The following is a 12102-nucleotide window of genomic DNA, read 5'->3' as shown; positions in this document are numbered from 1 at the left end:
AAAGAAAAATTGTTGGGGTCTAGTCTGGTGCCCAAATGTAACTTGGGATTTTGGTCCAGTATCCTAACACTACCAATAGCTAATTGTATCATGGACAGGTAGATTTGAAAAGGTACAGGCAAATGACTATTCCTTCACATTGCTTCCCTCTAATTGATATTGGCACACCAGCTTTAGCATTCTCTCTATATTTCTCTGCCAACACAACTATTCTTTTCTATATATCTTCTCATTCTCTTTACACGTTTTCCATTTGAACTCAATATGGAAGTAACTGATGCCAGCTTTAATAGCTTGCTAATTTCATTTTTGACATGCACTTATGCAGTTTTGGTTCAAATGTTAATTATCCACATTCTGCCCAACCTTCATTATAAGAGTTGTAAAAATGGGAATATTGGTATTTTCCTGGATTTGTGCTCACACTAGTCAAACACAATCTATTGCAATCAGTTAACAGTTGATTTATAAATGGCTACTTAACACCATTTTCAAAAAGAATGACTTTTTAATGAATGAAGCTGCATTAAATTTGATGAAATGTATTCCTTATCAGTTAGAATTATTTCTGCACTTGCAGCTCTGTCAACTTTCAATTCAAAGAGGTTTCATATGCGCTTCAAGAAAGCATGATGTTGTAAGTGATTCCACTGACAGAATCCTATTATATGAAAAGCAAGTGGAGATACTATAATTTTTCACTTACAATTTGATAGTTGGATAACCTCGGACTCCAAACTCAGAGGCAACACCTATGGAAGGAAAAATGAAAGGTTACAAATCTCCAAAATTGCATATCTGGTTTATAAATGGCTTCTTCAAATAATGCAAAAGTATTTTTATCAGCTAATCTGAAAAGGATAATTCACTTACACTTTTGCAAAACGAATATAGTTAACCACCATATAACAGCTCTTAATTACTTCCACAGCCAGATTCATAGAATCCCTACAGTGCAGAAAGAGGCCATTTGGCCCATCAAGCCTACACTGACAACAATCCCACTCAGGCCCTATCGCCATGTATTTACCCTGCTAATCACCCTGGCACTAAGGAGCAATTTATCACAGCCATCAACCTAACCCGCACATCTTTGAACTGTGGGAGGAAACTGGAGCACCGGGAGGAAACCCATTCAAACATGGGGAGAACATGCAAACTCCACACAGATAGTTACCCGAGGCTGGAATTGGAACTGGGTCCCTGGCACTGTGAGGCAGCAGCGCTTACACTGTGTATCGCTCCATATAACCTAAAACTTTGCAATCAAAAATAAATAGTGATGTGCTCTTGAAGAAAGAGGCAGGCACAAATTTAACCTGAGTGCTATCAATCAGCAATCATGATACTGAGTGCCTATTGCAAATAAATATACTAAGCTGTTACTAGATTGGAGAGTTGTTTTCGATCTGCGCAAACATCCACGAAGGACATGATCACTATGCTTTTCAACCAATTTGTTGTAGATGTCAGTTGATTGTGAATCAGTGCTTCCAACACAAAATGTGATATTGCTAATGAAAATGAAGGGAAAGGAACACTGTAGTGAATGAAGTCAAGCCCTTGTCAATTTTCTGTTTTCATATAGCCATTTTCAGGTTAACAAAAACAAAATTTCCCTATGTTCCTGGCAGTTCAGTAGAATTTTCAATAGGCCTGCATTAGATAATGCCAAGTTGACAACTAGAAAAACATTTTATCCACAATATGTATACATTGGCACATTTTCTCTCTAAGCTTTGCAGATTTTGAGGTCAGCTGAGCAAACCCAACAGTCTTTTGAACTGTACAATTAAAATACCCTTTGATTTAAGATTTATAATTTATTCCAGAAACAAACAGGCTTGCTAACATTCAGATTATAGAGTTTAAGAACTCATTGGTAGCTAACCATTCAAACTAAATTGATTGGAAATCCAAATATAATTGTATTGCACTGTCAAATGTGTTTCAGTTAGTATACTGTAGACTCCGGTGGTTTTAATTTTCTTGTATACGCTCAATAAAGATAGGCAGATTGAATCAGAGAGGGCATTCATCTTCTGTGTTGTCCCTATTTATTAATTACAATTTCTCATTGTTTATTTTTTTGCTTTCCCCCCTCCTTTTGGTTTCAAAACTTTCAACTTTTGTCCGTCCCATTTCATCACTCCAGCAACCTGAGGAAGTTTGCGAGTATGCCACTACCACCCATAAGAGACACAAATCTGTCAAGTTAGTAAAAGCAGTTAGTAGATAATGCAAAAGCAGGGCTTTCATAATGGAAAAAATATCCTGAAAGAAGTACGCGGTTTTAATCCAGCATATGTTTAACTATTGCCATCAATGAATCAATTTTCTTTGCAGTGACAAACTTATTTCCCCACTTAGCACTGATCAATGAGGAAAATATCCAAAGGAATTGCTTATTTCATCAAAGGTGAAAATGCTTTTGCTTTTGTTTTAAGTCACAGGTAGAGTGAATGTTTATATTATACCTAGCCAATAAATCTCTGAGCGGTATTGATGCATTTCCCAATATTCTCATATTTTACTTGAGGATTGAGTAATTAAATCGTATGTGTACGGAGAAAAGACAATCATTTGACCAGAGTTCAGAGCAGAATCCAACAGATGCTTATCATTGACATGCCAGAATAAAGCTGGCGCTAGGAGATTTCAGCATATCCTGTATACAACAAATATGATTTCTGAGATGAAAAAGTGTTGCAAATTACAAACAATAACCAAAAACTGCTAACTTTTAAACTCATTCTATCAAACGGCATCTAAGGAATGGGAGGGTGCAGAGTAGATAAGCTCCATAACTTAAATGCACACGTTGACTCATTATACAATTCCCTAGCTAATGTAAACAGTGAAGCCTATAACTTAATCAACAGCAAATTAAATCCCATTGAGAATACTGTCTAGCGCATCTGAGTCCAATCTTAATTGCAGCATTGACTATTTTATGGAACAGTTTAAAAAAAACAACAATCCTCAAAAGACTAACTTGAAAAGGAAGTAGAAAATAACTTTTTTTAAAATGGAAGAATTTAATTGCAGTTAACTGCAGTGTTGAAGTAGTTTTAATTTTTTACATTTAGAATTTGCCATAATTATAGCGAAGAGCTGACAATCTACACCCGTGATTTTGTTGCTTAATTTAAATTATCTGAAGTTAAAAGCAGTAATTTCCTACTTTGTAATATTTACATTACCTACTTCAAGTTATTGGTTAATTCAAATTTGACTTTTAAAAAAAGCATCAGTAGCCAATATAGTCTAAGTCACCAGAGAAACAGAATTGAATTGTGAGATGGCTCGTGACAAGTAAAAGGAATGGAACTTAAAAGTTTTACCACAAAAGGCAATCTAGCATTTTGGCTTTATTGGTTCAATATTAACAGGACTGAAAGAAATTTCTATAGCTGTGGCTTAGTTCTAGAGGTCAGTGAACAGGCTGTGAAGAAAGGTGTAAGAATGAAGTAACCATAGTTTCAAAATATAAACGTGCAGACAGAGAAGCTGCAATGAGATTATAAACAGTTTTGAGATCACATATCAAATAGTGTGGTGAAAATCACTGAATTTAGAATCATAGCAGTGCAGAAGGCAGCCTTTCGGCCCATTGAACCTGCAACGACAACAATCTCACCCAGGCCCCATCCCCATATTTATCCTGCTAATTGCCCTGACACTAAGGGGCAATTTCGCATGGCAAATCAACCTAACCTGCACATCTTGGGAGGAAACCGGAACACCCAGAGGAAACCCATGCAGACACAGGGAGAATGGGCAAACTTCATACAGTCACCCAAGGCTGGATTTGAGCCCATGGCCTTGGTGCTATGTGGCAGCAATGCTATCGTGCTGCCCTGATGTTGTTTCATTTGGATAGCGAGACCACAACAGGCATAAAATGACATAAAAAATAAATCTCTACCTCATATGGGATTAAGCAAAAAAAAAATCAACAGATGTACAGGAAATCAAAGCCAATAACTTACTATTGTCAAAATTAATAACTGCACTTAACGTCCAGATGATTCACGCGATAAACTATTGGCTAATTTCTGCAACTCGATTAGCGGCTCCCAAAAAATTCTGCAATTCACTGAAATATAACTTAGTTTACTCATTCAATCATATAAAGCCCACATTTCTTCCAATTCCATTAATGCAAAACTGCATTCAAGTATGATCACAGATGACTCTAATTATGCACACAGTGATCATTCACAGCATGGTTCATCAAGTCACAATATTTAGGTGACTAACTTGGATTCCGTGGACTAATTAAACTGCTGTCACTTGGCAAATTGCTAAAGCACAAGTCACACAACGTAATCTAGAAGGGGATAGTACAATGTAATTCATGGCCTATAAATATGGGAAACAGTCCCATCAGATAGGACTTTAAGAACAGAAATGATAAAACACATTCAACCCTCCAACCATTTCAGCAAAGCAAGTGTGACTTGAACAATCATGGACTCACTTTGGCTATTTAATTGTTTGGGAAGTTGAAGCAGCAAAATACAAAATTCCAAAAATTCCAAATTCTCTCTCAGCACCTCTGCAAAAACCTGTCAAAAATTTTAAACAGTATTCAACCTTGACGTAATTGGTGTTCACACTGAAATATTGTGATACACAAGAAACAGTTCTCTCTCATTAAAAGAAAACCCCGTGGAGAATTGGATGTTTTCAATTCATCGTACACAATGTTAAAATAGTACAATTAGCAGGTGTCACAACAGCATCCCACAGATGACATTTCTACGATTTAAAAAAAGAATTAAACTGGATGCAAGTAAATGGCTTGCTTTATCTATTTTTAATCCAATATTTGCCAGCCTACTTTTTAAGAGTGAATCACAAAATCATTAGCATCTGATGGGAGTTCAATCCAAATAACCAACCTCATCCCACTCAACATTTTTGAGACACCAAATGCATCACAATTTCAAGTTTAATTGCCCCCTCACTTTAATCAATCCCTTGCAGAATCTTAAAAATAATTGGATTATTTCTCCACATTTTTTAATCTTCTACTAACTTAGAGCCTTAAGTGCCCATCTCATGTTTAGAACACCCTCTGAACTTTTCTCCAACACAGCACTGCTTGCTCAACATCCAGTATTGAATGAGCAAAAATTTCCCCATGCGATATAGGAAAACCAAAGCCATTGTTTTTGATTATAGCTACAAATTCTGTTACTTCGCACTTGACTTCATCCCTCTCTTTGGAAACCTGGTAGTCACATCTGACCCTGAAATGATATTCTGAACACATCTGCATCATCACCGAGATCCTCTATTTCCATTTCTGTAACATTTCTCAACCTGGCCTTTACCTCAGCTCATGTGTGGCTGAAAACTCATCTATATCTTTATTACCTCTGGACTTCGTTATTCCTGTGCACTCCTGGCTGGTCTCCTACATTCTAAACTCGGCAAGCTTGAGGTCATCCAAACTTCTACATGTACCAAAGTCCATTCATCCATCATCTATGTGCATGGGCTTCTACTGGCTCCAAGTTAAGCAGTGCTAAGAGTTTAAAATTCTCATCCTCATTTTCAAATCCCTCCTCAATCTCTACCCCACTTCTAATTTCCTCCAGCCCCACAATCCTCCAACATTCTGGCCTCCTAAGCATCTCCAATTTTAACTGCTCCACCACTGACAGCTGTACCTTCAGCTGATAAGGCCTCACGATTTAGAATTCTCTCCCTAGACCTCTCTAGCTCTCTTTTCTCCATTTAAGATACTTGTACAAACAATAAAATTCAGAGTAGTAAGCCATTTGGCCCCTTGAACCTGCTCCATCATTTGACATCATGACTGATCGGACAGTGGCCTTCCCAGTTACCCCCTATACATTGACTCCTTCGTCAGTTGAGAATCTAACTCAGCTTTAAAAATATTCAATGACCTTGCCTCCACAGCCTTCTGTGGAAGAAAATTCCACACTCTAATGATAGTGGGAGAAAAGTAATTGACCTCATCTCTCTGTTTTAAATGGGAGGCTCCTCATTTTTAACCTAGATCTTCCAGTTCCAGTCTCTTGCACAATGGGAAAAATCCTTTGAATATTCACCCTGTCAAGTCCCCTCAGGATTCTAAGTTGTTGCATAAAATCATCTATAGTTCTTCTAAACTTCAATAGGTACAGGCCCAATCCTTCCTCTTAACACCCTAATTTCCAAGAAACAGTTGAGTGCACTGCTTCAAATGAAATTATATTACTTAAGTAAGACGACCAAAACTGTAACAGCAACCCCTATACAGCTTTAGCAAGATCTCCCTACTTTCATTTATTATTCCTTTTGCCTTTCTAATTACTTGCTGTACCGCATCGGAATACCCAGGTCCTTGTGTACAGTGGAATTCTGCAATATCTTTCCATTCAAATAATATGCTGCTTTTCTATGTTTCCTGTCAAAATGGAAAAGTTAATGTTTTCTCACATTTTATTCCATCAGCCAAATTTTTGCCACTCACTGGACCCATCTACATCCCTTTGCAGACACTTTATGTTCTCCTCACAAGTTACTGTCCTACCTTTGCGACATGAGCAAATCTAGCAACCATGCATTTGGTGCCTTCCTCCAAGTCATTAATATAGATTGTAAATATTGTTGAAAAAAATTACACATGTTGGAGCTTTTCACCTTTGAATCGCAAAACATTTTGCAAGAAAACTAGAATAATGGGAAAACAACAATCTGTACTGCATGAGAAATGAATGCTAACTGGTCAGCAAATGGACTTTGGCTGGCTGAGATGCCACCATGAAGAATGCACCAGTTGATAGTGACTGACAATCAACTGCCAAACATTGTTTAAAATTTAAAGCAGGTAGCTTGACTTTGATTCACCAAGGCATTGCCCTTCTGCAAATGGATGTTATTTATTTTGTTTAGTTGAAACAGGCACAGCTGGTAAATGGGCTTTTTCTGCCTCAAAGAACAGGCTGGTTGAATACGGTATCTTGCCCACTGTTCACAATGACTGGGACATGCTATTTCCAAGATTCACCATTCTTTAGAACACATGGCCCATATGCTAACATCACACTGGCACCAGAATTCATATACTACATTACTCGTTTGTGCAATAGGGAGGATGTCTTTTTGGCTTTATGACAGCATCTTGCTAGTGGTGGACACCACTCGTATTGCTCAAATGGACAAGGTGTAGACTCTATCCAACCAGCCTGTGCTTGCAAAACTCAAAACAGAGAAAGGGATTTTCCGGCCACATTCACATCGAAACCAGAAAATCCCGCACAAGGTCAACTGACCTTTCCATGGTCTGCCCCTCGCCCACTACAATTTCCACAGAGAGCAGAAGAGGAAAATTCGCCCCATGTGTCCAACATTAAATGTGATTCGGCAATTGGACAACATTTCATAAATAATCCTCAGTGTGCTAAGTATTATACTGGCTACCAATGTAAGATTGTCAGTCAGGGTGCCAGTATGACATGCACGCACTGAAAACTACATATATTAATACACAAGACCCTGTTCATTATAGAAAGAAGTTGTATACACATTGCACCTCTCTCAGGAAAACAAAATAAGAGACCACCTGCCATTCACAGCTTCATTTCCCAAGAAAATGCCTTGGTGAATCAGGGTCAAGCTGCCTGAATTGCAAACGATCCTTGGCAGTCACCATCAACTGATGCATTCCCCTTGACAACACCACTGCCAATCAGAGTCCACTTGCTAGCCAGTCAGCTTTCTCTTTTCATGTAGTATGGATTGTTGTTGTCCCTGATAATTGGTATCTTTGCACAGAGTTCTGTGAGCGCAAGACAAAAAACTTCAATGTGCCCCCTTTTGAAACAGCACTCCAAGTTCTGTACTACCAAAGGAGATTGTAAATGTTGAGGCCCCAGCACTGATCCCTGTGGTACTCCACTCATTACATCGTGCTAACCTGAAAATCCTTAAAGCTCCTTAAAAGCTGGCTCTTTGATCAAGTATTTGGCCTGTTACCCTATTATTGGATAGTGTAAAACATTGTCTTATAATGCTCCTGTTAAGTGCCTTGGGTTGTTTTATATGTTGATGGTGCTACATAAATATAAGTTGTTGTAATAATCAAAGCTCCCTCAAGATGTATTCCCTTAATTGATCACATTCATTCATAATTGCTTCAGTTAACAAGAATAAATTGTTCTAATGAGTTACAAATGATGAAGTCAAATAGAAATTTAAAGACTCAAAGTGTATTTATTTACTTAATAGTAGCAAATAGTGTAGACTCCAAGACTTTGATTTTAAACATGCCACCAAAACTGAGACCTACAAATTACAAGTGAAACTATTTCACTCAGAAGGGGGATTCTCTGGTTGCTCTACTGATAAATCTTGCTCCACAAATCATGGTTGTGGTACAAACAGCACTTCACAATATTCTTAACACCAACATCCCAAAGATGTGTAGGCACGAGGGAAGTTAAAGAAACAATAGATATTTATGAACATACAAATTAGGAGCAGGAATAAGCCATTCAACTGCTTCAAGCCTACTCGCCATTCAATAAGATATACAGGGCAAAGTCATAGAGGTATACAGCATAGAAACAGGCCCTCTGGCTCAACTTGTCCATGCTGCCCTTTTTTATAAAAAACCCGAAGCTAGTCCCAGTTGCCTGCATTTGGCCTATATCCCTCTAAACCCATCTTAGCCATGTAACTGTCTAAATGCTTTTTAAAAGACAAAATTATATCTGCCTCTACTACCACCTCTGGATGGAAGTACAAAAGAGGGTAGCAGCAATAGCAAAAAAAAAAATCAGCAGAGCAGAGCAACCAGGGCCTGGAAAATAAGTTTTCTCTAACTTTTTTGTGGCAAATGTAGGTGACATATTTTTGTGTGGGGTACCTTTTTTTTCAGCAGCCCCTCACACAGTTGAGTGAGGTCAACTTTTGGGCTGACATATGATTATACATATGTCACATATGTCATATTGCCTGGGAGAACAAAAAGAGGAAATTGACAACAACGTCATAGGCTGTGTAATCTGTAAAGCGTTCCAGTAAAGCACTCAAGTACATATCTGCTCCCATCCCACATCCCCAAAAAATACCAGCACACCCAAAAATCTAACGTCTACCATGAAACTATTGTCAATCATTGTAAAAACCCATTGGTTCAATAATGCCTTATACATCCAGCAAAGATGAACAATGGAGCCTGCATTTAATATCCTGGAGGTGGCCCTGCTAACAGTGCTGATGGCTCTTAGTACTGCGCTGGACTGTCACTCTGCATTTTTGTGCTCAAGTTTTGAAGTAGGGCTTAAACCTCTAATTCAGAGGCAAGAATACTACCAACTGAGTCACAGCTGACAAGCAGAAGTGTTATAGACTTTCAGACTGGCAGATGGGGGTTGGTTTGTTTAGTATCAAAAGGATCATTGTGTCCATGACAACCTAGTTCCCTCAATCATAGATAAGGGAGATAGTCAACATCTTTTCCCAAAGGTAGGGGTGTCTAAAACTAGACGGCATAGGTTTAAGGTGAGAGGGGAGAGATACAAAAGGGTACAGAGGGGCATTTTATCACCCATACAGAGAGTGGTGAGTGTCTGGAAAGAGCTGCCAGAGGTAATAGTAGAGCAGGTACAATTTTGTCTTTTAAAAAGCATTCAGATAGTTACAAGGCTAAAATTGGCACACAAGGATATGGGCAAACGCGGGCAATTTGGACTAACTTAAAAGGTAAAAACTGGGCAGCATGGACAAGTTGAGCTGAAGAACCTGTTTTCATGCCGTAAGCCTCTATGACTCTAAGTTGGCTAGATGGCTAAAGTGTGCTACAAATTGCCACCATGACATCAACAGCATGAGTTCAATTCCTATGCTGATGTGGCAGTTCATGCAGGCCTGCCTCCTTGTTGTACCTCTTGATTGTTATGGAGAGGTGCCTGTCAAGCTCCATAACCAATTAACTCTCTCACTGGTCTTTCATGGATTATAGCTGATCACTTGTCACCTGAGGCCCAGGCCAGTGATGTGGGGGGAGGAGAATGTTAATACCTCCTGTGTTTGAATAGAAATGAGAGCAGGAGTTGAGATGATTGAGGGAACCAGGTTGTTATGGTCCCTTTGACATGTTGGTGGGGCAGCAAGGTGGCACAGTGGTTAGCAATGCTGCCTTGCAGCTCCAGGAACCTGAATTCAATTCAGGCCTTGGGTGACTGTGTGTGGAGTTTGCACATTCTCCTTCTGCCAGAGTCCAAAATGTACAGGTTGGGTGGATTGGCCATGATAAAGTGTCCCTTAGTGTTCCAGGATGTGTTGGATAGATGGAATAGCCATGGGAAATGTGTGAGGTTATGCGGATAGGGCAGGAGGCAGGGCCTGTGTAAGATACTCTGTCAGAGAGTAGGTTCAGACCCAATGGGCCAAATGACCTCTTCTGCACTGTGGGGATTCTATGGCTTGGCAGGGGAAGAGATGAAAAATATGTTGAGAGGTGTCAGAAATGACAGGAAAGAATTACCTGTTGAGTTCAGAAATTGGTGAAAACAAGCAGGAAACTTTCATAATTGACAAACAGGAGGAAGAACAAAGACAGAAGCACAAAAAAATGGTTTGGGTTCACCAAGGTAAATGGGGAACAAGGAGAATATGTCAGATCTCGTGGTGGGCAGGCTATTAGAACCAATTGTGTGGAGATAGAAAAAACAGAGTAGCGAATGAAATCTTTACAGGAAGCAGTTTGGGAAGAAGAATAATCCTCACTAGCTGAAGGGGTCAACAGGCTTAATCAGAAATAAAGTAGTCTAAGAAAGATAGGAGTGTTTCAAAGTTGGACCAGATAAGGTTAAGGGATTGGTGGAAGTTTGAAGCATGACTGATGCAATTTAAGATAGGAGGAGTAGCCTATTTATTTAGTCCCTCGAGCTTGTTCCACCATTCAATGAGAATATGGCTGATCGGGGGTCTAACTCTACATGTCCCATGTCCCTCAATATCTCCGGTTAACAAAAATCTATCAATCTTATTCAGTTCAACAACTGATCAAGCAACAACAACCAGTTGTTTATAGCAATGAGCTCCAAACTTCTACCATCCTTTATATGTGTAGACATGTGTCCTAACTTCACACTTGAAAGGTGTGACTAATTTTCAGATGCTGCTTTCTAGTTGTAGACTCTCCAACTAGCAGAAATAGTTTCTCTCTGTTCTATTTGTTCCCCTTAGTATCGTAAAAAACCTCAATGACGTAATCCATAATTGACTAAATTTCAGAGAATGCAACCCCTAGTTTGTGTAATTTCTCCTCAGAATTTAATAATTCTGGTAAATCTACACTGCAGTCTCTCCAAAGTCAATACATTTTTCCTGAGGTATGGTATCCTGATCAGTGCAAGCAAAAAGCAGCTCCAACATAATATCTGCATAACGGGAAGAGAGGTCAGGGAGAAACAGAAATAGGATTGGAACAAAGAATGTCTGTCACATCCCACAATAACAAACAGCCATTGTTAAAGTCCATGTGTGTTCCCTTGGAATTGACTTTTATCTTGAAGTGTGTGGTATTCAATGAGCTCTCCTTCAATATGAGAATAATTTCACCTAGGCAAAGTTGGTTGGGATTGGCCAGGATCAGGCTGGGCTACAAGTCAAGGAAGTGGAGGACCAATAGCTAACCTAGTAAGGGATCAAGTTTGAATGGATTGTACGCCAGGATGCAACATTTGTTGTGTTATGGGAGATAGGTTACATGGTTCTAAGCAATAAATAGTACGGACACAGTAGAGCCTGAAACATTGAATAGTTTCAAGAGGGAGAGAGACATATTTCTAATGAAAAAAGGGAAAGAAGGATATGGGAACAAATGGGGAGATGGATTTGAGACCACAGAGGGATCAGCCATGACCTGATTGAATGGTGGAGCAGGCTCAAAGGGCTGAATTTGCCTACTTCTGCTTCTAATTCTTCTGTTCCTTTGACCTCAGGTTCATGGTCTATGGTGAGCTCAAGGCAGCAGTTAATTGCTATAATTGGTCTTATGCTCAAAAACTGAGAGCATGGGAGAGTGTCACCCAAAGTTCCTGACCTTGCTAGAAAACTGAAATGTCTGGCAAG

General features: G+C 39.1%; 1 protein-coding gene across 1 annotated transcript in view; it reads right to left on the bottom strand.

The window, feature by feature from the left end:
- The window catches only part of tmx3b (thioredoxin related transmembrane protein 3b), a 139332-nt gene that overhangs the window by 93384 nt on the left and 33846 nt on the right, over positions 1 to 12102 (bottom strand). Inside the window, exon 5 of the mRNA XM_080193786.1 lies at positions 707 to 752. Coding sequence (XP_080049912.1) covers positions 707 to 752 — 46 coding nt within the window. The remainder of the gene's footprint in view (positions 1 to 706; positions 753 to 12102) is intronic.

Source organism: Carcharhinus amblyrhynchos, chromosome 8 (genome assembly GCF_965287045.1).
Source record: "Carcharhinus amblyrhynchos chromosome 8, sCarAmb.v2.hapA, whole genome shotgun sequence".
Classification (NCBI taxonomy): Eukaryota; Metazoa; Chordata; class Chondrichthyes; order Carcharhiniformes; family Carcharhinidae; genus Carcharhinus; species Carcharhinus amblyrhynchos.
The sequence above is the reverse complement of the archived record's forward strand: the minus strand, read 5'-3'. Positions and strand labels throughout refer to the sequence as shown.